This window comes from Rhinatrema bivittatum, chromosome 12 (assembly GCF_901001135.1).
Source record: "Rhinatrema bivittatum chromosome 12, aRhiBiv1.1, whole genome shotgun sequence".
NCBI lineage: Eukaryota > Metazoa > Chordata > Amphibia > Gymnophiona > Rhinatrematidae > Rhinatrema > Rhinatrema bivittatum.
This window is the reverse complement of record NC_042626.1, coordinates 5575937-5600739: the sequence shown is the minus strand read 5'-3', so window position 1 is coordinate 5600739 and position 24803 is coordinate 5575937. Positions and strand designations below refer to the sequence as shown.

The 24803-nt window shown below is 46.6% G+C and overlaps 1 protein-coding gene across 2 annotated transcripts; it reads left to right on the top strand.

Moving 5' to 3' along the window:
- The first annotated feature begins 2482 nt into the window (after nucleotides 1-2482).
- On the top strand, nucleotides 2483-12152 carry C12H1orf116 (chromosome 12 C1orf116 homolog). Of its 2 annotated transcripts, none has more exons than XM_029573347.1 (4): nucleotides 2483-2630; nucleotides 7408-7558; nucleotides 7958-8117; nucleotides 8833-12152. In XM_029573347.1, exons 2-4 carry the CDS (start codon nucleotides 7457-7459, stop codon nucleotides 10578-10580), a joined length of 2010 nt encoding a protein of 669 aa, XP_029429207.1. In that variant the 5' UTR covers nucleotides 2483-2630; nucleotides 7408-7456; the 3' UTR covers nucleotides 10581-12152. The 2 variants fall into 2 exon arrangements, with proteins under 2 accessions (XP_029429207.1, XP_029429208.1); XM_029573348.1 differs by lacking the exon at nucleotides 2483-2630 and adding an exon at nucleotides 2793-3081.
- Nucleotides 12153-24803: the final 12651 nt, after the last annotated feature.

Sequence of the window (24803 nt, the reverse complement as noted above, 5' to 3'; positions counted from 1 at the left end):
ATGGGACGTGGTGATGAGGAGGAGCAGACGAGCTGTAGCTAAAGTTTCTGCAAACATTTTGTGCCCTCATAATCTGCCCAAGCAGCCCCTGTGGTGCAGGAGGACCCAAGGAAGAAGGGGCCCCACCTGCATGCACTCCTGGATCTGAAATTCTCACTTGGGAGCCTTAATCATTCCACTGCTTCCAAGTCTCACAGTTATGAATCCCAGCAATTTGGGGTCTGTTGTGCTAATTCCAATCCCACACCAACATCTTCTAGATACAGCTAAAATAACAGAACAGCGCATGCAACTGAACAAAAGGCTGATAGAAAGAGGGTGTTAAAAAAGTGTAACAAAATGGAAGGGAAAGACAGGAAGTCAAAGGAGACTTGGTTATGTGATTTTATTTTTTTGCTGTTTTCCTTTGTTAACTGCCTTGAACAAGTACTTGGTACAAAGGCAGGCAATACATTTCTCTCCATAACTAAAATAAATAAACCAAGCCTAGACACAGGCCAGGCAGCGCCTTGAGCCATGTGGCACACAGTGCTGATGTCCTTAGAGTCCCAGCTGAGGAGGGTGCCAGCTTCCTGCTTGCTCAGTTTCATGACATCACGGCTAATGACACCTGTACAGGCCATTCCACAAGTCAGTGTAGCTTTCCCTCTCTGCAGATCCTGCTGAAACTCATTGAAGATGAATCCGTGTAAAATTAAAGTCACTGAACCTTATTTCACAAAATGTATTTTTTCTCCTTAAAAAGCATTTTATTTTTCAGCCTATAATCCTTATTTCAAATCTGTATTATAAATTCATCAACAGGATTCAGGAAATCTAGGTATGTAAAAACATCTCCATATGGAGAAACCCAACCTTTTAATTCTTTCTTCCCTTCAAATCAAAAGCTTAAAAACATGAGTAAGCATGGGATGCTGATCTGTTTGGTTTTATTCTGCTTATAAACGTTTCTAGGACTGAGTTCTTACAATTCATTCAAATCTAGTTCCTCTTTTTAATTCCAGGAACTCCAGCAGCATCTGTTATAAAATAAACCTACACGTAAACACAACCAGGGCCAACTTTCCATTTTGGAGAAATACCTGGGAAGAAAGAGATCAGATGTTAAAAGCAGAAACCCAGATGTCAGGACACAGGGGGCCCATCACATGTGCCTGGTCTCATGTGGTTTGTAATCTTCTCCCTCCATGCATGCACTAGAGCGCTTAGTCCCATAAACCTACCGCCTGCTTCTTCACCTTTATATCAAAAGCAAAAAGACAAAGGTCTGTTTTGAAAAGGATGTGTGGCCTGGCCTTCCAAATTCCCTACACTTTATCAAGCTCATGAAAAGCTTTACCCTCCTCAGTGTTAGATGTTATCCACTTCCAACAATGTCCAAAGGGTGGGAGAAGTGAAATCATTTAAACTTTTCTTCTTCTTCATTTACCTTAGTTCGGGGGGGGGGGGGGGGGGGGGGGGGGGGGGGGGGAGGTGCTTGGCACTTTTGGGTGCCCAGCTCAGTTGGAACCAGGGCCAGAATCTGCTACCAAAAGCCTTCATTCACAGCTACCCAGGTATTTTTTAATATTTGCGCCTAACGTGAGAACAGTTCTCGGCCGGAGGCCACACACCCAAGCTCCTGAACCTGAAGTCACAGATCCTAAATCTAGCCCTTAGGTGTTTGCCATTGCACAAAGGCTATGACTCCCTCCCTCCTCCAAGAACTATGTGCGCTACCTCTGCAGCATCTCCAGACACAGGGAGTGGAATTGAGACCAGATGTGGAGCACCGACACTGAGTCACCGGATCGACCCTGCTTTTCAGCCAAGATTGGGAAGTGGGCTACTAGAAATCTATCCAGCCCTCCAGATGCACAATAACTTTCTTGCCAATGGACTGATTGGGCTGAAGTTTGGGCAATGAAAGACGAAGCACAAAATTGCCAACTGTCATTACAGTTACTAACAGTGAAAAAAAAAAGACAAGTGATGTCGCGAGTGACAGAGCCGATCTGCTGGGCTGGCAAAGTCTGGCATTGGGAACTACCTCTCGGTACTAGTGATTTGGACTGGCCACTGTTGGAAATAGGATGCTGGGCTTGATGGGCCCTTGGTCTGACCTATGTTCTTATGCCTAAAGGGATGACTCTCAGCAGAGGAAGTCCAGCGGTGCACAGAATGTCGACAGTACACGTGAAAACATCGGGCAGTTTGCCCTTTAATAAATGATCTTTCCAGCATGTCTCTGGGAGGCTCTCTATTGATAAGGGAGCGGTCATTTACAATAAGGTTAAAGTTGAGCAGCGCTCTAACTGCGCCGCGTGCATGCGCTCGCTCCAGCCTGGAACTGGGGGGGGGCGGGGCCTCTGCAAACGCAGCCCTGGGCTGCCATCCAGACCGAGGCGAGCTTCCCATTGGCCGAAAAGCCTGCCTTGCTTTGCGATTGGCTGCAAGTCAGTTCCGCCTCCCCTGTTTGAGAGCGGCCCGAAAGAGAAACCGAGCAACGCAGCGGGGCGGGGCGAGCGCCGATTGGCTGGGAGCGGCCAGGTGCGCGCTCTACCTGTACAGGTGCGGCAGGCGAAGGGCAGTTCGGCGCAGTGCAAGCTCGCGGGAGCCAGGAGCGCATGCTCTCTTCCTCGGAGCTGGAGGTAAGCCGGGGTCTTATCGCCTTTCAAGCCCCCCCATCTTTTTAAATTCAGCCTGACGGATGCTCGGCTCCTTTTCCAAGTGCACGTAAAGGCGGTCCTTGTGGGATCGGGCATTACCGGGCTTCAGCGGAGAGCCCGCCTGCCTGCCTCGGTGAGGGTGGTCCGAGGCAGAGTTCGTGGGCTCGAAACCAGCCCGCACACCCTAGGCGTGGCCAGCGGCTCCTTGGGCCCGAGAGGTGGTGGCAGAGAAAGCTGGTTTGCTCTCCTTCTCTTTTAGTTTCTTCCATTCAGGAGGTCCTAGTGGGAAACAGCACAAAGGATTGTTTTCTGACTGTGTCATCCCTGGTCTAGAACTGTCCTCCCCAGGAATGTGAGGGGGAGGGGCTTCTTATCCATCCTTAACTAAAGGAAAGTATCCGGGTGAATGAAGCAAGATCCTCCAGATAAGCAGGTGGGAAGGCCTTAGGTCAGAGGGCTTGGTAAAATGCTGTTGCTAACCTGCTTATCAGCTTGAGGTCTGTTGCAATAGATCCCTTATTGTGAATAGTAACTACCTTCTCTTTAAGTTTCTAGCATTGTTCTACTTTTCATTGCTATTTATTGTATGCTTGTTTTTTTTTTTTCCTCAAAATACTTTTTATTAAACCAAGTAAACAAGTCCCCTTGTCTACTACACGCAGGGAGTTGGTATATATATTCTTACAAGGAGGTGGTATGCGCTGTGAGGGGATTATGCCTGCTCTTATCTGCATATTTATATTTTTCTTTTGTTTTTCTCTTCCCATGTCTTAATCGGATACATGGTGGGGATTTGGGTCCCTGGAGATCCTGGGGAGAAGGCTTTTGGTTGGGGTTTTGGTTTGAGTGTTTGTTCTGTAAGAAAAACTTGGACAAAAGATGTCTCTAATACTTGTTGGCATTGTACGTATTTGTCTTCGGTTAAATGTTAACACTTTTTATATTGTACTTTCTGAGAGGTCTTTTTGGCTTGATATGTTTATGATATTTGGCCTGATGTGCCTTTTTTTTTTTTTAATTTCTGTGTTTTCTCTTTTTATGTGGAAGTCAGTGTGCCAAGGATATATTTACACGTTTTACTTTACAAGGGGGGATGGGAGGCTGCTAAGGTTTAACTATTAACTGCGATTGTGTGCTCCCCTCCCCCAGCAGTGCTTGTTAACTCTTTACAGCTCAGATCTTTTTAGCTGTTAAAGAAGACTGCTGTGGGTTAGAGGCAGTGTCCTTTGCAAATGGTGGGAACACTAGGCCTGAGGACTTTCATACTTCCAAAAAAAGACAGCACTGGGTATGTCTAGTAGTCCTTTAGAAATGAGGAATAGAACTGACTTTAATGGTGGTTTTGTTTTTTTAAAGTACCTTATTTGTGTTTGGCTTTCAAGTTCCATGTAACCACACTTCATTTTTTTGCTTTGAAATATTGAACTTGAATTGAGTCCCTGCCTCATTAGGCCTAGGTGATAGGAGGGGAAAAGATGATGGATTTCTAACCTCTACTACATGAATGCAGAGAGTCTTCCAGCTAAAATGTCAATGTAATATTTTATTCTAATGGTCTTATATTGGGTTCTGGGGCATTTTTGCCTTAGCAGTAGTGGGAGGGAAAATATATTATATGTGGATGGTTAAGACAATATTCCTTCAAATCTTTAAAATAGAGATCTTGATGGTAGAAAGGTATGCAATCTGGGAGATCTGTGCAGGTGTTGCAGGGACACCTGGAAGATGAGCAGTGGAAGCTGAAGGGGTGTGGCCATAAATACATACTTCTCATTCCAGCCTGGAAAATATTTAGGAGGGTGGCTTTTCTTAAGACGAAAAGAAGCAACTGAGCCCAGAAATGAGCAAGCTTAATATTTTGAGGACACTAGGTAATGAAGTTGCCTTACTGTGGGTTGCTCTCTCTTAATGTGGGTGGTAACTCTTTAAAGCTTTGAAATTACTGTGATATAACAAATTGCAGGTTATAGCTGTCTTTTTGGACAGAGAAGTTATGTCTCCATGAAACAGGTGAACTGTGACTTCAGGTATGATTATAAACCCAGCTGAACATCTGGATATGTCATGCAGCTTGTTTAGCCTTAATCTTATGCTGTCTCTGCCTCTCATCTGAGATTTACTGGAAATAACAGGTCTGGTCAATAGGTTCAACCACATTTACAGACCAATGTGGAGAAGCTGGCATTCAGCCCCTTAGGGCATGGGGATGAAGTGACTTACTCAAGGTAACACAGATTCGGGGGGGGGGGGGATTCAACACTGTAGCCAGGTCATTGCTCCACCTTCCTTGAAGCAGTCTGGATAACCTCACTGTTACCATGAAAATACTACAGCTGTTCAAATAGTTCAAGGGGGTAATGGATCTTTCTTCCCAAACATCTATCATTATTTTAAGTGTTCTCCAATGCTTGTGTATTCCTGACAGTCTGGTCCATGGCAAGCACCTTCTAATCTTTATGGCTGGTGCAAGAGTATTTGGCTTCCTAGGTAAAACTTTGGTCTTGCAGCCCCTCCCTCAACTATTTGCAGCAGCTCCCTCCTTCCATCCAATCAGCAGTGACTGCAGCCCAGCGTTCATTGCTATTGGCTCTGGACTTCTTCCTGGCTGGATCTTGTTGCCCCATCCCTAAGGGCTGAGGCTCTAGCAAACTGCCCAGTTTGATTAATGGAAGTACTGGCCCTGACCTTCAAAGGGCCGTAATGGCTGGTCCTTCTCTGCTTAAATGTTCTCAAGATGTGCAGAGCCTCTGTGCAACTGGAGTTTGCAGAATGCCTTGTGATGTCTATGCTAATCTTCCTCAGGTTTTCTTTTTTGTAAGCTTTTAGCCATGTGTGCCTTCAGCACTCCCGGATGTGAAATGTAACTGCAACCAGTGCCTCCTGTGTACAATTTCTGGCAGACATCCTGAGATCCCTCAGCAGGCCACGGTCTAAGTCATTTACACGGCTGTAGCCGTGTAGTGCATGAACTGGTTACTTCTGCCGGTCATTCAGGGGAGGGGGGTTCTTAACCAAATTGTTCAGTTTTATCTCTTCAAATATGTGCCTTTTTTTTAAAGAACAATCTTTTAAAATATAGTGAGTTATTTTAACTGTGGTAGTGGAAATGTTTTTAATTTCTGGTCTCGCTGAATAATGCGAGGCTATTTACTGTGGCAGCCTTCTGGGCAGGACTGGTGCTCTGACTTTCCTTTGCTCCTGCCCTGTGGAGGACAGAGGGGTCACCACGTGAGCTGAGGGTTCTGGTTGCATTACTGAGCGCACAAGCCTCGGTGATGTAATTGGGAGCACAGAAGATATTGTTGGTCCTGCTTCTGAATGCATGCCTATACTCCTGTAACAGATTCATATGTTCTAAGCTTTATATGACAGCCCTGTGGAGGGGGAATGAGCGGGATTAAAATGCTTCTACTACTGATCCTATTCCCTCAGGTACCCATGTAGACTGTAAGCTCTTCAGGAAAGGGACTTAAACTTGTGCATTACCATAGATCAGGGCCCCCTGCAGATGCTGAAGTGTAAGTCTTACCCAGTTATGGACTACCTTAATTGGAAGAAAAGCTGCGTCAATGGCAAGGCGCCTGGGAATTGGCTGACCAGTGTGGTACTTCTGTTTGGACTGCTCCCATCCTCTGTGCTTAAGGGCTGTATTCATGAAGGCCACACGTGGGAGATTTGGCCACGGCTTGGTTCTCTGATTTCCCTGCATTAGTAAAGCTTCTCCTGCAAGGGCACTGTAAGCATGGCTGCTTTGATCTGGATCTGTGAGAAACTCCCCCTCCACTTTGTGCCACTGCCTGTTTCCTTGGGGGAAATCTGTCATCAGTACCCCACTTTATTCTGCCCTTGGAGAATATCTCCCTTCAGCCTTAGGTAAACTGCAAGCGCCGCGCTCTCCCATCTGGGAGTCATCTGCCAATGCCTTTCTCGGGTTTCCATACTTAGGTGTTTGTTCCTTCTTTCCCCAGCTACTTGGGAGCTCCTTGAGAGCACAACAAATAAATTTTATCAGTGTCCTGGCAGCACAAGTGGTACTGTTTCTCCTCCCCACGATCTCCGTGGAGGAGAGGGGTGAGACTACAAGGAAAAATGCAATTTTTCTATACATTTATTTTGTTTACATTTGGGGGGGGGGGGGGTGCTGGTGTCTTTTTTTTTTTTTTAAATCACTTATGGTACAGGGCCTTGCCTGAATATTATACATAATAAGATGTGTTGAGGTTGGTTGTGAGAGGCTGTTTGATATAAGGAGACAGCAAAGATGACTAGATAAGCCCATTCTTTAATAGCTTTTAGTCTGAGATATCCACGCAGACGTATTGCTGTGCATTGTCCTTATTTCCTGTAGAAGATTTCACACTTAGTCATCTTAAATTCAAAATTTTTTTATTACATAACCCATCTCTCCTAAATAGCTACTTAGCAATAACTCATGCCTCCATTGCCCTGTTTCCTCTGGATTCTTACTGAGACACTTTTTTTTAATCCATGTTACCATCTCTGAGAGTCGGATGCTTAGCCTTTGATTGGAAAGGGGGGGAACCAAAGTTTGTCCCCTTGCCTGCTGCAGTGTGGGGTGTTTGTCATACAGTAAGACGCTGGCAGCATGGACATTGCTGCAAAGGCCTTCCCCATACAACAGCCAGAACTCTTAAACTCGCCTTTTCGTTCTGATAAAATGAGGGGGCAGCACTGCTGGTGCTGCAGTTAGCAGTGCAAATGTAGGTGTTTCACTTTCTTTTTTTCTTTTTTTCCCCAGTTAGCACAGAGGGGACTGTCGGGAGCTCACCCAGGGCTTGATCTGTGTGATGCCTGAGACCAAGAGCACTGGCATGGAATCCATGATGAGCCTCGGCAGTGCGGGCAGCTGTGACAGTGTTGTCAGCATCACCTCAAACCACTCCACCTTTGTACGTATGCATTCAGGGTCTTATTATAACGCTTGTGAACGAGCTGAAGATTCCCCACAGGCTTGGGCCCAGCTGCTGCTGCTGTGGGAACCTTCAGCAGGAGCTGCTGATGGTTGGGGAGGAAATACTGAGACACTTTGAGCATTTCCCTGTTCTATCTCTTCTGTCACGTTCCTAAACTGTTCCCTTTTTTCTTTTTCCAGTAAACCACAGTTGTGCTGAGTGCATTAATTCAAGGATCTGTATAGCTAGCAAAACTGTATTTGAAAACCACTTAACTTTTTCCACATTGTCAAGTTAGCATCTAAAGCTCAGGATGTAGACTCTGCTGGTAAGGAGCAGATGCATGTAGATAAACCACAAGTAACAAATCATCTGTTAATCTTCTGGTCACTACAGAGCGATGAGTGCTATGATCACCTGTCAGCAGAGGAACGGGAGTGCTTGATGTTCCTGGAAGAGACTATTGACTCCCTGGATGTGGAAGGTGACAGTGGATTATCCACTGATGAATCAGAGCGTGTGGATGAGGCCTCACACAAAAAAATGCTTCCTAAAAGTGTGTAAAACCTACACTCTTTTTTTTTTTTTTTTTTTTTTTTTTTTTTTTTTTTAAATGTAGTTTGAAGACATGGACATGACCTTGGGGAGGTCGGGGGGGATGGAGCATCAAGTGGCCTGATGGTATAATCAACATTCTTCCACCCTCCTGCAGAAGGGAAAAACATTTGCATGCATGTGTAAATCTTATCCAAGTGAACTTGTTCAAGCAGTCCCTCCTGATGGGAGGGAGGGAAGGGTCTGTCTTAAACATGTTTACCAGTGGTCTCTATGGTAGCATAACATTTTTGCAGAGCTTCAAACCATCTCACCCCCAGAAAGATTAGGATATCCCAGTGTCGTCCCTGCAGGAGGAGGCATAAGTTTCAAGGAATTCGCCAAGGTGTGAGGGCAAACTGCATCTAGCATTTGTTCTGAATAATTGGGGCTGGGGATAACTTATAGTGCACAGTTCAGAATTTTCTCAAGGAATGCTAGGCTATAAATCATAGCTCAGTGTTTCACTTCTCTCCCTACACATCTCAATGTCTTCTGGTCTGCTGTCCCTAGCTGCAATACATAAAGAATGTTTCACCCTGTAGTACTACTTTGAAAGTGATTACTGCTATGCAGTCTGCATGTCACTGTAAGCTCAGCAATTGTTCTGATTTTTTCCAAGCTCATGTTTTGAATGTCCGTGTTTTTTTTTTTTTTTTTTTTTTTCCCTCTTGAAGATCCCTATGATGCATTCCCTAAAAGTCCTGGTCAGCATCCAGAGGAAGTAAAAATCGACGTGAGCAGACCAGATCTTCTGAGCTCTGTTCCGGTGCCAATTCCCAGCTCAGGATTTCGAAGCCTTCCCAGGAATGTGCAAGCTCCGAGGGAAGAAGGCACGCTGAGTGTCCCACGCAACGTTGCAGCCTCATGCATAGATGTATCAACAGTGTGTAACGGAAAGCCAAGTGCTGCATCAGAACGGCCTATGGAAGAGAATCAAAGAACAGCATCTCTTCAAGAGCTGCTACTCATTCCACCACCTGAGCCTTTCCGAGATCAAAAACTGGCAAAGCAGCCATCCAAGACCAAACTTCCTGAGATGAGCACTGGAGACCCAGCAGTCAGTGAAGTTGATGGCACGGCAGTGAAGGAACAGTCTGAGAGAGTTTTTGGGAATCCAGAAGTGTCTGTCCCTTCACAGCAACTTTCTCCAGGCCCAGAAGGCGTTTCACAGCAGAAGGTACAAAACTTCCCATGTCCTCAGCCACCACAGATTGTGCAACATGTTGAGAAGAGTTTGGAAATGCAGAAAGTCGTACAAGAAACACCATGTGATTCCCAAGAATCTCTTAACCATCTGACAGCAAAGACTGTAGACCAGCACTTTAAACAAGGACCTCCCATAGCACCCAAGCCAAGGAAACTGCCTCCTAATATTATCCTTAAAAGAAGTGATGGTAGTGTGGTTACCCCAAGTGCCGAGTCTGACCCAAAGGCAAAGACCTCTTCCTTGGTCAGAAATGCAGATGCTTTGCATGTGAAACCTTTTGTCCCCAGGGAACAGGGGAAAGCAAGGCAAGAAGCTCTGATGAAGCTTGGGCTAAAGGTGAAACCAGAAGAATTGAGTACAAGTCCTCTGAAGTCTCCTGGCTTCCCAAAGCCAAGTGAGGCTGTTCCCATGACTAGTACAGAGAGTACAACCAAAGGCCTGGCCAAAAAAACTGTTCAGAATGGAACCAGCCAAAACGTTGGGCTACAGGAACAGATGCACAGATTAAGTACTAGTCCAGAAAAATCACTGGCTGCCCCAAAGTCAAGAGAAGTTGATCCCAAGGCTAGCACAGAAGGTCTAGTGAAGGCTGGTAGAACAGAAGCCCTCATAGATAAGAGGGCAACTACTGGGCTTGTGCCACTGGAGAAGGCCCAGCTTAGCACCAGTCCTGGGCAGCCTTCAGGCTTTCCCACGCCAAGGGAAGTTTCTGTTCTGAAGGCTGGCGTGGAGGGGATGACCAGAGATGGTAAAACAGAAGTTGCTGATAAAAGAAACAGCAGCTACTCTGAGCCTGGTGTGGGACTCCGCCTCCCTGAGGGATCCTTGCCTGGCGTGAGGCATTTCAGCTTTAAATCAAACACCTTGGAGCGTTCGGGGATAGGTCTGAGTGGCTATGCGGACAGCGATGAGCAAAGCCAAAAAAGCAGTGGCTCGATCTTCAAAAATGCACCTTCCAACAAGTTTTCTTCCAGCTTACTTCGGAATAGCAGGCCACGCCCGGCTTCCCTAGGGACAGGTAAAGACTTCAGCAATCTCCAGAATCCTGGGCAGGAGAAAGCCGAACCAGAGAGAAACGAAAACAGGCGCTCGTTTCCCCTGCAGAACTTTTCCAGGTCCTCAAGGCCAGGGGTCAGTGTGAAAATCACCCCCAAAGGGGCTAGCAGTGAGGAGCACAGAAGAGAGGCGTTGCTCAAGCTTGGTCTACTGAAGTAGTAGCTTCCATGTTCTTTCTGCTCTAAATATTGCTTTGTGCTTTTTAAGCACCTGATGACTGGACAATGGAGGGCTGAATCTGCCTAACTTCTGAGAGGGCCGGGGCTGGTCTGCTTCCTCCACCCTGATGAAGATTTCTGCTGCTTCTGTTCTGCAATTCAAGCTCTGATTAATGGAGATGCTGGGCATAGACTTCCTGCCCTGCTACTGCATTTCTACTCCATCCTGGTGATGACGTGAATGTCCTTGACCTGGGAAGAGGAAAAGTGTGAGCTAGTGAAGACTAGGGCCATGTCAGAGTGCTGTGACATGAAGCGGGATGACTCCTTCCTCAGACTGGAAATAGTACTGCCTCTATTTTTTTAATGTGATTTTTTTTTTTAATTTGTTTTTAGAAGGGACGTGCCTATGAGTGGTAAACGTATATGTAAAATTGTGCTAGTGTGTGCACAACTCAAACTTATTGTAAAAATATTTATATGGACAACAAGTGTGGAGATGGCAGGATTTTTAACTTTTTCCGTTAACTATACCTTGCATCACAGTAACCATCAAGCAGACCCCTTGCTGTGACCACTCGGGTGCTTAGCTCTGTCTTTGCACGCTGTATCTCGTGGTGCTTTGTGACCTGGACACAAGGGTGCTTCTGTTTCTCATTGAGGTTTCCCTACCTAGGAGGCTGCATCTGTAAATGGTCAGTGAGGATGTAAACTTTCAGAGAGCTAGTAACATGTTAGAAGCCGCAGGTGACGTAAATATCTTTCCCCTCACTTTTTTTTATACAAAGCTAGCAAATCACAACAGTTGATGAATGTAAGTGTGGACACCATGAAAAGATATTTTAGTAACAAACCCTGACCTTGCAGACTGATCCTCTTCTACTCTCTCCCCTTTTGTTTTAAGCACTGGGCTTCACTCTCCTGGGTCTCACAGTTCCTATGCATCCTGGACCTAGCTGCTTCAGCGTTGCCGGAGTGCATCTTCTTCTGCTGGATGTGCACTCACTTGGTCTTTTTTAGATCCTATAAAAGAATAACGTTTGGGGGGATTTCTGTAAGTCTAGGTCATTTACCAATTTTTTTTTTAAGGTCAGGACAGACATAATCTGTTCTTGGAGCTGATTGTCACACGTGAAGTTTGGTTTAATGAGAATTACTAAAGTTTTGGAATAATTCTGGTGTGGATAAGTTTACACAGTTATGATTTTTTTTTTTTTTTTTCACGGTTGTGATGCCTTTTAAATGCTGCCAGTCTAGCACTGGTTTGTTCTTTCTTGATGAATCTTCCTTCTGTTTATCCAGCATGCATTTTATTCATCTAGTGAGCAAAAGGTGTCCTGTAAAGTGGCTGTGTCTACCACTCAACCCCCTGCCTCTGAAGCTGCCAGGTTTAAGAAACGAGCTCCTTCCTCTTATCTTCATTCTGCTTTGAGTGATTCTCCAGTACTGTGCTGCTGACAGAACAAATTTTGTACTTTTTTGTATCTTCACAACTTGCTGTATTTCCTATCCTGCCCTCCCTTTGCTCAGAGAAGTTATTTTTATTTTACCAAATAAAACTTTTATATTGTCATCTGTCTCTTTAACTGTACTTGTCGCCTCTGGTTCTGTTGATTTTGGGCCGTCCTACTGCCATTGGATGTGATCTGTCCACTGCTGCCAGCAGCTGCAGGAAATCTTTGCTGCTCTTTTACAGTGCAATTGTTAAAAGGAGCAGAACTACAATAGCTTTAGCCATTTCGTTGCTGTGGGTAGACGACATCTATTATAGTAAGAGGTGCAGCCTCTGCAGAACCTGTCTTGGTTTGCATAACATTTGCCCTACTGAGGAAGACCAAAGGTCCAAGCCCACTCTCCAGTTTCCAGTCCTGCCACACTTATGTTCATACACAGCTTGTACTTACCCAGGGATAAGCAGTGGATTTCTCAGTCTACCTTGATGGTTTATGATCTCTTCCAGGAACCTGTCCAAACCCAGCTTCTACCCCATCCTCTAGCAGCCAAGACTAGAGTTCAACTGTGGCCTGAACTGGGGGGAAAAAATCCTTTGTCCTAACTGAATTAATTAGGCTGTCTCCTCCCTGTTTTTGTACATTTTGGACTTTTTCTTTTTTAAATTTGAGGTTGATAGAGCTGGATCTATCTATAGTGGGTTAGCTGTTGCTGTGAGGCTCAAATTAATCTGCAAATTGTTCTGTACAAGTTTCAGTGTGACTAACTTCCTGCATAGTAGCTTTTTTGGACTTAGTGGGAAAGTGCAGGGCTGAAATATCTGCTGATACTTTGAGCAACATTTCACTCATGCAAGAAGCATGAACTGGAATTGAATATGCAGGGGGAGGGGCTGTTCTCACTCTGGTCCCAGGCCTTATGGATGATAGGGGGAGATGTGGGTCACTCTTCTACAAATGGATGTGCAAGGGGGAGAGGGTGCTGGGAGCTTTACCCTCTGCAAACTTGCTAAAGGTCTGCATGTACTTTACCCCTGTTATTGTGACTGGCAGCAGAACAGCTAACACACAAGTTTGAAAAGCCAGTTTGCTGTCTGTACTTTACTTCCTGGAAATACCTTTACTGTGTTAGCAGAGTTTAAAAAAAACAAACTTTAAAGTCCTCAGCACTGCAGCCCATCCACCTCCATTGTCGTGAGGTAGCCACCCGACTTTCTTAGGCAATCATCCTGGCCGTTCAGTGCCGTGGGGGAGGACAGTACCTCAGCCCGTGCTGTAAGGGGTGGATGTTGGTTGGGTCTGAAGGAGCGGTGTAGCCTCCAGATGTTATCTGTCATAATAAACAGCAACTTTTCCAATACTTTTACCTGACATAATCTGCTCAGGACAAGAGAAACCTGTTCCTAGCACTTAGTGCATACCTGTATTTAGTATTTACGCCCAGTTCTGGTTAACTCTTTTACTGCTGTTACATCATCGATCTATAAGCTTGTAAATGGTGTCTTGCATTCCTCAACAGTGGTCATAATTTTATTAGCACAGAAGGCAGTGTGGTGGCTATGCACTAAAATGAAGAGGTGGAGTCTGTCACTGCCTTAACTCCACATTACTGTCAAGTAAGGATGTTAATACAAGATTCCTGCTGCTTCCATACTAGTCCTGTAGGAAAGCAGGCACTAGCCTGGATGCAGGATCAGCTTTGGTTACAGCCACTAGGCTGTCACAGAGTACTGAAAATTTGGAGGTGAGGGAAGAGGCAGCAAAAGCAGGGAAACCTATGGCTTTTCTCCACATCTACTGGCAGGTGCAGATTGTACATGGGGGGAAAGCTGGAAAAGAGAAGGGTGGTGCTAGCCATTCTCATAGGGCTGAGATAAATGTTCTTGGAGCTGTTTCGGACCTTTTAAATTATCAGCCTGTCAAAGGCTCAAGATGTAACTCAAAGAACATAATTCTTGGTTTGAGGTGAGATTTAATTCTGAGTCTTTAATGGGGCACCTTCTGCTGTATATTTCCAATCCAGTTCTATATTTAAATTTATAGGAGTAGGGCAGGGAGCAGTTATGTGCTTTGATGCCATCTGGCTGAAGGCAGAACAACTTCCTTCTGTGCAGAAAATGCACTTATTTATTTATTTTATTTATTTTTAATTTTTATATACCGGAATTCCTGTATGCAATACAAATCATTCCGGTTTACAAGTAACGAAAAGGTTGCCCTGGTCTGGGAGGTTAGACCGGGGTTTTGTACATAGAACATTAAACATTGAACAATAACAATTCAATAACATTGAACAATAACAATTCAATAACATTGAACAATAACAATTCAATAACATTGAACAATAACCAATTCAATTCAATAACAATAACAATAACAATCACTTCTGTATGTTTTATAAACCCTCACTAAATACAGACTAAAACTGAAGTATTATCCATGCCATCCAGGGCCGGTGCTTCTATTAGGCAAACTAGGCAGTTGATTAGAGCACCAAACATTTAGCCCTGGCAAAATCCTGCCAGCAAGAGGCCCAGAGTGGTGCTGAGCTAGAGCCAATACTCTCAAAGATGGGGTCGCTGGGTTGTAGCCACTGCCGCTGGTAGGAGCGAGAACTGTGTCTGAGCTGCCCCCACTAGGTAAGTTAGGGGGTGCATGACCAGAGGTTCCCCTACACTTAGACCGGCTCTGCCTCCATCATTACACCCCTCCCATTCTCTGCAGGAGGAGAGGGGGTAGATTAGGGAGCAGAGTGGCACTTCATTGCTGTAAAGGAGAGGGGCTCCAGTAGGAAGCAGACTGGCTCTGCTCTGTGGTGTTCCTGCTCCCTTTCTTCAGCCCTTGCACTAGTTAGAACAGACTTTGCAAGTAATGAATATTCATCTTTTGTGTGGGAGTCGGGTAAACTCTGCAGGGGCCAGGAGATGTGCACATTTGTAAACCATGGTGAGAGGAGGCAATTTTAAGGACCAGTGCCTGACACGGTGTTGAAACTTTGGTGCATTTCATAATCCTGCATCGCCCATGGAGACGTGTGCGGTTTTCTAGCAAGAGTATTGAAAACCTATGGTATTAGATCTACCAACCACTGAGAGGTTTTGCATGATCTTTAAAGCCAGCTGTGTGTGTTGCTAGAGAAAGTGACTTGCATTTCCCTGCAGTTTAGTTTATGGGGCCCTGTTTGATGTTAATGGTTAATCTACCAAAGGAGCAGAAATGCTGCTAATCTGAAGCAAAGCTATCTCTTCCCCAAAGCAGCAAGATAGATAAACAAAACCAAGGCTTTGCCTGAGCTTCATTTAACTAATGACTGCTCTAAAACGAGTCCAGGCAGGAAGCGCTGACTCTCAAGGCCCAGGTAGAGGGATGATGGTTAATTGTTACGGTTTTGGGTAATTTCCCACATCGATACAGTGAGAGGATCTGACTAGCAATGGTATTTCTGCCATTGTTGTTCAGATTTTCTCAGGGTCTGTTATGTCTTAGCTCTTTTTTGTACCAAGGTTTCTTTTGCTTAGTTGTGTTGGCTTCATTTTGGGATTTGTTTTTCAGGATTGGGTGTAGGGAGTCTGCTCGTTCATTGATGATGATTTTATCCCAGGAGTCAAAGGATGTGGAGGCATTTATTATGCTTGAATGGAGGGAGGGGTAGCCTCGTGGTTAGAGGAACAGACTACAACTTGGGTTCAAGGCCCACTGTTGCTCCTTGTGACCTTGGGCAAGTCACTTTTACCCTCTACTGCCTCAGGTACAAACTTACCCCTAGCTTCATCAAAATGCTGTAATATCACAGGCCTAATGCCTGCACTAAGGAAAAGGGAGGTGTAGAGAGGCTTTCATAATAGTCAAGTATTTATAGCTCTATAGGAGGGTTAGCCAATAGCTCAAGGTGAGGGGGTGGTTTCGGAGAAGTACAAACAGCACAGTACACCTCGGTGAAGATCTGTTGTCATTTGGAATAAGGGAAGTCTCACAAAGATGACATTTTGTACTATGTTATCTCGCCCTAGCTTGCTAAGACCCTGTTATAAAGTCCATCAAGCTATGGCTTCCATGGGATCTAGGAAAATTTCACAGCCTGTAGATTTATGTGCACTGACTACATCTAGGTTCAGTGGCGGATTCACGATGTCGGACCGGCCCGGGTATTCGCTGCCCAGGACACATCACGCGGTCGGCCGAGCGCGGCTCTGTCACGGCCACGCACGGCAGACCACGTGACTGGAGCAGTCGGCCCACCGGGGGATGCCCGATCCCCTGACGGGCCGATCCGCTCCTGTGTAGGTTAAGTCTCCTACGATTAGAGTTGGAAACACTTTAGTGAAGATTTCGATTAGAGGTGAGCAGTCTTTTTGCTGAGTTCTAGGTGGGCAATAGATCAAGCCAATATTTAGAAGTGGTGATTTTAGTATTGCAATCTCGCGGGGTGGGTTTATCTCCACTTTGTAGGGTTTAAGTTTGAGTTCCTTTTTGCAGATTATTAAGAGACCCCACCTTTACGTTTGTGCCTGGGGAAGTGAAAGATATCATAGTTGGGGTGATCAATTTGGTTTAGGACATTATCACTACCTTTCAGCCATGTTTCGGTGATGCACAGGCTAAGAGGGATTTAGATCCTCTGGTAGATCATTTATTAGTGGGATTTTTGTTTATAACGATTGTGCATTTAGTTTTTAATACTAGGAGAGTAAACATTAGGCAGGGAGAAATTGCAGAGGAGTTGTTACTTAACTTGGGATAGATCAGGGTTTCGTCCTCTCTTTGCTTGTGTTTGGAAGTTCTCTGGCACTTTTCATGTCTTCCACCTACTGTGATGATTTCAATAAAGTGGACTGCCTCCATTTTCTGATATGTATGGTTAGAGATGGGTTTAAAATGTATTTATTTCAGGTGCAAGCCAGCAAGTTAGCTGTATAGTAAGGGCAGCCTGTGCTAAAGCCAGGTAGGAGGTAATAAAATAACCACTTTGGGCTTGCACTCCAGGTGCACAACAAGGCAAGCTCTTTTGTGTACGCGTCAAGGCCTCACGCCTTCAGCTTCACTGCTGAGATCACCTCGCCTGGAGGGTGGGTAGGCTCACCTACCTGGCACTGGTGACCTCTCTTCCTCCTCCTCACTAAATGTATAGCACGTCTTCCCTCTGCCCCCGGTGTTGGCGCTCGAGCCGCCTGCCGCTGTTGAGGTCAGCGGGTCCGCTCTCCGCCTTTGGCGTTGCTGCCGGGATCACCTCGCCGGGATGATGGGCAGCCAAAAGGATCAATAAGAGTTTTTGCCCATTCCTGTTTTAGGCTGAAAAGTTTCTTTCCAGGTTGCAATCAGTCCCCCCTTTTATGTGTAGCAGCTACTCAATGGTGGTGTTTCCTGGGAGCCTTCAGAAAGTATTTTAAATTCTATTTTCTATAGAAACTGCACAAAAAATATCAAAATTAATTCTTACAGTTGCTATCAAATTACAGATAAAAACATCTTTTTAAAAACTGCCCCCAACGTGTTTTCTCCTTCCTACTTCTCTGACTCCGCCCCCTATGCTCTCGCTCTGCCCAGGACCTGAACACACATTAACTTTAAACAGAGCCTCAATTGTTCCTCTGTCCTCACCACTAGTCAAGACAGATCTAATTCCATGCAAGAGACAGCAGCCAACATTAAATGGAAAAAACCCCAATTTATAATAATAATCATCCAACAGGAGTAGTATAATCTTTCTGCAAACTGCAGTGCTGATATGCATGGTTTTTAGTTCTATTCCTCCCTCTTTGGGTCTTAGTCCTGGATTCCCCTTTTTCTATGCATTATTGATAATGATCCACAGTTCCCAGGGGATCTCAGTTTACGCCCTTTCTTAAATCCACGACACTGCAGGGTTGTTTTAGTGTATGCTGATACCTAATATTCTCTATTCCTTATTATATGAGTGATATCTGATAAAATGTGGTTTGTAGTTCTGTCTGTTATTTCATGTTCTAGTTGTATGATGTGAATATTTTTGCTGATGTAAATTAATCTGTGCTCATCCACAATGCTTATGCCACATTTTGTACCAGGGTTTGAGATCTTGAGAGTAGGCGCTTGGGGTGAGACTGGGAAAACAGGCTATAAGTACAATAAATAAAATATCTGTGCAGCAGAAGCCTTTTACCCTGTCCTGTCTCTTCCCTTTCATTTTATGCAACCCAACGTTTGTGCATCAGTGGGGGGTACTTGGCTGACCCAGTATGGCACTTATGTTCTTAACATGCATGAGAAGCAACCACATGTGATAGCTGACACAGCCAATTTGTCTTCCATTGTGACAGTAGACAATGCCTGCAACGCATGCACCCAGCCTGCCTCTCCCCTGCCCGCTGCTATCTCTGATCTCCAGCCTCCCGCTGCTAGCTGCCTGTCCTGAGTTTCCTTGGACTCTGTCACGGTGTTGGCTCCTATAACCTCCACTGCAGTTCTGCACTAGGTGCCTTCCTTCTGGCCGTCATTCCTGTCAGCGTCGGCCTCCTGGACCTGTGTCGAAGCCTGTTCGATAGTGATAGCTGACCTTCCCAGCTGCACAGTCGGGGCCTCTTGGAAGGGCTAGGCTGGTGCTACATTCGGTTTCAGTGTGATGCCCCAGGAGGCTCTGATACGAATCAGCACAGCCATGGCCTCTCTAATGCCCCAGCCCTCCCTTGAAATGCCACTGCCAGTACAGCACCTCCTGCCTTACAAACAAGAGGCTTCAGTTCTGCAACTGGCACCTCAAGGAGGCAGCTGAGAATTAAACTGCTCGCTAGGAAGGGTGGCAGACCGCCCGAGTCAGTCTCATGGGTGCTTCTAAAGATGTAACAGTTTCTTTTGTACAAATAATTGTGTAGCCAGCGTTTTCATTTGTTTATCCTGGAAGAAGTGATAAAGACAAAGTCGCCTTTGTTATATGCAGAGTGCATGGACAAGACTCGGTGTCACAGCACAGAGGCTGCGCAGGGTGGGGCAGTGCAGGGTGGCTCTGCAGTGTGACCTTCATCCCAAGAAACAAAGAATACCAGGACAAGTAAAGACCATAAGCAAATGAAGTCTGCCCAGTGTCATCCCTGGTGCCATGCCCTGAACGCCAGCCAGGAAATCTCTCCTTTTATTCTCACACTCTGGCATCCAGGGATCCTCTGTACATATCCCCTCACTCCCCCACAGCTAAGGATCCTCTGTGCTTATCCCAGGCTTTACCCCTCACTCCCTCACAGCTAAGGATCCTCTGTGCTTATCCCAGGCTTTACCTCTCACTCCCCCTACAGCTAAGGATCCTCTGTGCTTATCCCAGGCTTTACCCCTCACTCCCCCTACAGCTAAGGATCCTCTGTGCTTATCCCAGGCTTTACCCCTCACTCCCCCCACAGCTAAGGATCCTCTGTGCTTATCCCAGGCTTTACCCCTCACTCCCCCTACAGCTAAGGATCCTCTGTGCTTATCCCAGGCTTTACCCCTCACTCCCCCTACAGCTAAGGATCCTCTGTGCTTATCCCAGGCTTTACCCTCACTCCCCCCTACAGCTAAGGATCCTCTGTGCTTATCCCAGGCTTTACCCCTCACTCCTTCACAGCTAAGGATCCTCTGTACTTATCCCAGGCTTTACCCCTCACTCCCTCACAGATAAGGATCCTCTGTGCTTATCCCAGGCTTTACCCCTCACTCCCTCACAGCTAAGGATCCTCTGTGCTTATCCCAGGCTTTACCTCTCACTCCCCCACAGCTAAGGATCCTCTGTGCTTTATCCCAGGCTTTACCCCTCACTCCCCCCTACAGCTAAGGATCCTCTGTGCTTATCCCAGGCTTTACCCCTCACTCCCTCACAGCTAAGGATCCTCTGTGCTTATCCCAGGCTTTACCCCTCACTCCCTCACAGCTAAGGATCCTCTGTGCTTATCCCAGGCTTTACCCCTCACTCCCTCACAGCTAAGGATCCTCTGTGCTTATCCCAGGCTTTACCCCTCACTCCCCCACAGCTAAGGATCCTCTGTGCTTATCCCAAGCTTTACCCCTCACTCCCCCACAGCTAAGGATCCTCTGTGCTTATCCCAGGCTTTACCCCTCACTCCCTCACAGCTAAGGATCCTCTGTGCTTATCCCAGGCTTTACCCCTCACTCCCCCACAGCTAAGGATCCTCTGTGCTTATCCAAGCTTTACCCCTCACTCCCCCACAGCTAAGGATCCTCTGTGCTTATCCCAGGCTTTACCTCTCACTCCCCCTACAGCTAAGGATCCTCTGTGCTTATCCCAGGCTTTACCCCTCACTCCCCCTACAGCTAAGGATCCTCTGTGCTTATCCCAGGCTTTACCCCTCACTCCCCCACAGCTAAGGATCCTCTGTGCTTATCCCAGGCTTTACCCCTCACTCCCCCTACAGCTAAGGATCCTCTGTGCTTATCCCAGGCTTTACCCCTCACTCCCTCACAGCTAAGGATCCTCTGTGCTTATCCCAGGCTTTACCCCTCACTCCCTCACAGCTAAGGATCCTCTGTGCTTATCCCAGGCTTTACCCCTCACTCCCTCACAGCTAAGGATCCTCTGTGCTTATCCCAGGCTTTACCCTCTCACTCCCTCACAGCTAAGGATCCTCTGTGCTTATCCCAGGCTTTACCTCTCACTCCCCTCACAGCTAAGGATCCTCTGTGCTTATCCCAGGCTTTACCCCTCACTCCCTCACAGCTAAGGATCCTCTGTGCTTATCCCAGGCTTTACCCCTCACTCCCCTCACAGCTAAGGATCCTCTGTGCTTATCCCAGGCTTTACCCCTCACTCCCCTCACAGCTAAGGATCCTCTGTGCTTATCCCAGGCTTTACCCCTCACTCCCCCACAGCTAAGGATCCTCTGTGCTTATCCCAAGGCTTTACCCCTCACCCCCCCACAGCTAAGGATCCTCTGTGCTTATCCCAGGCTTTACCTCTCACTCCCCCACAGCAAGGATCCTCTGTGCTTATCCCAGGCTTTACCCCTCACTCCCCCTACAGCTAAGGATCCTCTGTGCTTATCCCAGGCTTTACCCCTCACTCCCCCTACAGCTAAGGATCCTCTGTGCTTATCCCAGGCTTTACCCCTCACTCCCCCACAGCTAAGGATCCTCTGTGCTTATCCCAGGCTTTACCCCTCACTCCCCCTACAGCTAAGGATCCTCTGTGCTTATCCCAGGCTTTACCTCTCACTCCCTCACAGCTAAGGATCCTCCGTGCTTATCCCAGGCTTTACCCCTCACTCCCCTACAGCTAAGGATCCTCTGTGCTTATCCCAGGCTTTACCCCTCACTCCCTTCACAGCTAAGGATCCTCTGTACTTATCCCAGGCTTTACCCCTCACTCCCTCACAGATAAGGATCCTCTGTGCTTATCCCAGGCTTTACCCCTCACTCCCTCACAGCTAAGGATCCTCTGTGCTTATCCCAGGCTTTACCTCTCACTCCCCCACAGCTAAGGATCCTCTGTGCTTATCCCAGGCTTTACCCCTCACTCCCCCCTACAGCTAAGGATCCTCTGTGCTTATCCCAGGCTTTACCCCTCACAGCTAAGGATCCTCTGTGCTTATCCCAGGCTTTACCCCTCATTCCCTCACAGCTAAGGATCCTCTGTGCTTATCCCAGGCTTTACCCCTCACTCCCTCACACCTAAGGATCCTCTGTGCTTATCCCAGGCTTTACCTCTCACTCCCCCACAGCTAAGGATCCTCTGTGCTTATCCCAGGCTTTACCCCCTCACTCCCCCACAGCTAAGGATCCTCTGTGCTTATCCCAGGCTTTACCCCTCACTCCCTCACAGCTAAGGATCCTCTGTGCTTATTCCAGGCTTTACCCCTCAATCCCCCCACATCTAAGGATCCTCTGTGCTTATCCCAAGCTTTACCTCTCACTCCCTCACAGCTAAGGATCCTCTGTGCTTATCCCAGGCTTTACCCCTCACTCCCCCACAGCTAAGGATCCTCTGTGCTTATCCCAGGCTTTACCCCTCACTCCCCCACAGCTAAGGATCCTCTGTGCTTATCCCAGGCTTTACCCCTCACTCCCCCCTACAGCTAAGGATCCTCTGTGCTTATCCCAGGCTTTACCTCTCACTCCCCCTACAGCTAAGGATCCTCTGTACTTATCCCAGGCTTTACCCCTCACTCCCCCTACAGCTAAGGATCCTCCGTGCTTATCCCAGGCTTTACCCCTCACTCCCCCTACAGCTAAGGATCCTCTGTACTTATCCCAGGCTTTACCCCTCACTCCCCTCACAGCTAAGGATCCTCTGTGCTTATCCCAGGCTTTACCCCTCACTCCCCCACAGCTAAGGATCCTCTGTGCTTATCCCAGGCTTTCCCTCTCACTCCCCCACAGCTAAGGATCCTCTGTGCTTATCCCAGGCTTTACCCCTCACTCCCCCACAGCTAAGGATCCTCTGTGCTTATCCCAGGCTTTACCCCTCACTCCCCCACAGCTAAGGATCCTCTGTGCTTATCCCAGGCTTTACCCCTCACTCCCCCACAGCTAAGGATCCTCTGTGCTTATCCCAGGCTTTACCTCTCACTCCCCCACACACTAAGGATCCTCTGTGCTTATCCCAGGCTTTACCTCTCACTCCCTCACAGCTAAGGATCCTCTGTGCTTATCCCAGGCTTTACCCCTCACTCCCCTACAGCTAAGGATCCTCTGTGCTTATCCCAGGCTTTACCCCTCACTCCCCCACAGCTAAGGATCCTCTGTGCTTATCCCAGGCTTTACCTTTATATCCTCAGATTCCTTTATGCTTATCAAAGAGGGATGGAGGAATATGTTAAGGAAATAGGCACACAGACTGGTTCTGTTTATTTGGGCTCTGCAGGGGCAAGTTCAGAGAAGGACAGGGAGAATATAGCCTGTCGTCCTGCCCCTCTGTGGCCCTAGCTGCTGAACTTTGCATTCAGGGCTCACTTATGCCTAAGGTTTGTCACTGAAAACGCCCATCACTAGGGCTCTGCCATCTCATCCAGGTCAACTCGAATAGAGTGACCCGGTGCTGGTTCTGCCCCTCATATTCACTGGAGCTGTAGTTTTGAGTTCCCTAAGGAATGCAGGCCTACATCTCCCTGTATCCAATGGGGCAAAGCCCGGTCTGGATCTGCCTCCTTGGGTTGATGTGGGTGAGATGGTGTTCTGCCCATCTTTACAGCTTTAGGACTCTGGGAGCCTGAGATTTGTCAATGTGGGCAGACAGGCCGGCCGGACCGGATGGTTCACAATTTTTATCTTTCAAGGTGAAGCAACTGCACAGAACTCTCTAAGGCAGCTGAAGAAAAGCTTGGATTCAGTTACGTTTTAACTTCTGGAATATCAAAGCATTTCATGCGTATGATTGTGGATGCTTTCCTCATGATTTTGGAATTCTAAATTATAACTTAAACCAAAAAAGGGGGAAAATGTAGAAGCTGACTAAATCCACCCGTGGTGTTTTGTAAGTAAATGATTTCCAAATGAAGGTGCTCAGCTTCCAGCATCAAACCACCTGCCCATTCCTGGTGCCAATCCCACTGTGGCATCACTTTCTCAGACCTCGTCAGGCATTTAAATCAGCCTAATCAAGCCAGCAGCACCGTTGATTTCCTTACTGACAGCAGCTGGCATTAATGAGTGCAGCAGAAGGTGATTAGCCTGGGGCACAGATTCAGGTCCTCCCCAGTCTGTGCTGAGAGTCAGGGCAGGGGCTTCCAGTGTATGATTTCTGTTAAAGGCTTCTATTGCATGCCTGGGGATCCACACTCTCCCCGAGGCTTCTCTTCTTTCCTCTTAAACCTAATTAGCAAGAATCTCCAGGGACGGCTTGCTGTGTAATTGTTCCACTCAGCTTTCTTGGGCTCCTGGTGAAGCTCCCTGGGAACTCTGCCTGCTTTGCTTGGCTGGGGGACATGGCCTATTGCAGATTGATTGATTGATTGATTGATTGATTTAAGGCTTTTATATACCGATGTTCCTGTACTAGTACATATCACATTGGTTTACATAGAACCAAAGTTGGAAATTTCATCAAACAAGAGGGTACAGATAACAGGGTTAACTTCGTATGAACTTATAGATAAAGCAGCGAATGACTTAAAATAAAATAAAATTATTATAAATATAAGTATAAATATACAAAATATAAATAAACATAAACATTCAACAAACTTGGATTTACAGCAGACTTGAAAAGCATGAGTGCATTATAACATACAGCTTGCGGGGAAATAATGAGATTAAATTATAAGATTAAATGGTTACGGCGTCGGACATCTCGCATCATCGTGAATCTGACCCTGAGGGAGAGACCTTTAAGTGAAGGCTTTTGTGAAAAGCCAAGTTTTGAGCTTCTTTTTGAACATCCAACTACAAGTTTCTAGCCGAAGGTCTGTGGGAAGGGCATTCCAGTGAGAGGGGCTGGCGGTCGAGAATGCACGTTTCTTGAGCGATGACTTGGCTGGAGGTGCATTTAAGGTGCCTAAGTAGCTGGATCTGATTGGTCTCGATGATGCGTGGGGACGAAGTGGGTCACTTAGATTTAGCGAAGTTTGGGAATGAATGGTCTTGTGGGTTATGGTTAGTACTTTGAATATGATTCTAAATTTAATAGGGAGCCAGTGTAGGTTCTTTAGAATAGGTGTGATGTGTTCTCCTCTACTAGAGTTGGTTAGGATCCTGGCAGCCGAGTTCTGCAGCATTTGTAATGGTTTGGTGGTGATAGCTGGGAGGCCAATTAGCAGAGAGTTGCAATAGTCAATTTTTGAAAATAGAATAGTTTGGAGGACTGTTCTAAAGTCCTGAAA

Coding starts and splice junctions, on each gene's coding strand:
- C12H1orf116 (XM_029573347.1), top strand. CDS start 7,457: ATGCCTGAGACCAAGAGCACTGGCATGGAATCCATGATGAGCCTCGGC. Junction 7,559..7,957: donor CCTCAAACCACTCCACCTTT/GTACGTATGCAT, acceptor TGGTCACTACAG/AGCGATGAGTGCTATGATCA. Junction 8,118..8,832: donor CAAAAAAATGCTTCCTAAAA/GTGTGTAAAACC, acceptor TCCCTCTTGAAG/ATCCCTATGATGCATTCCCT.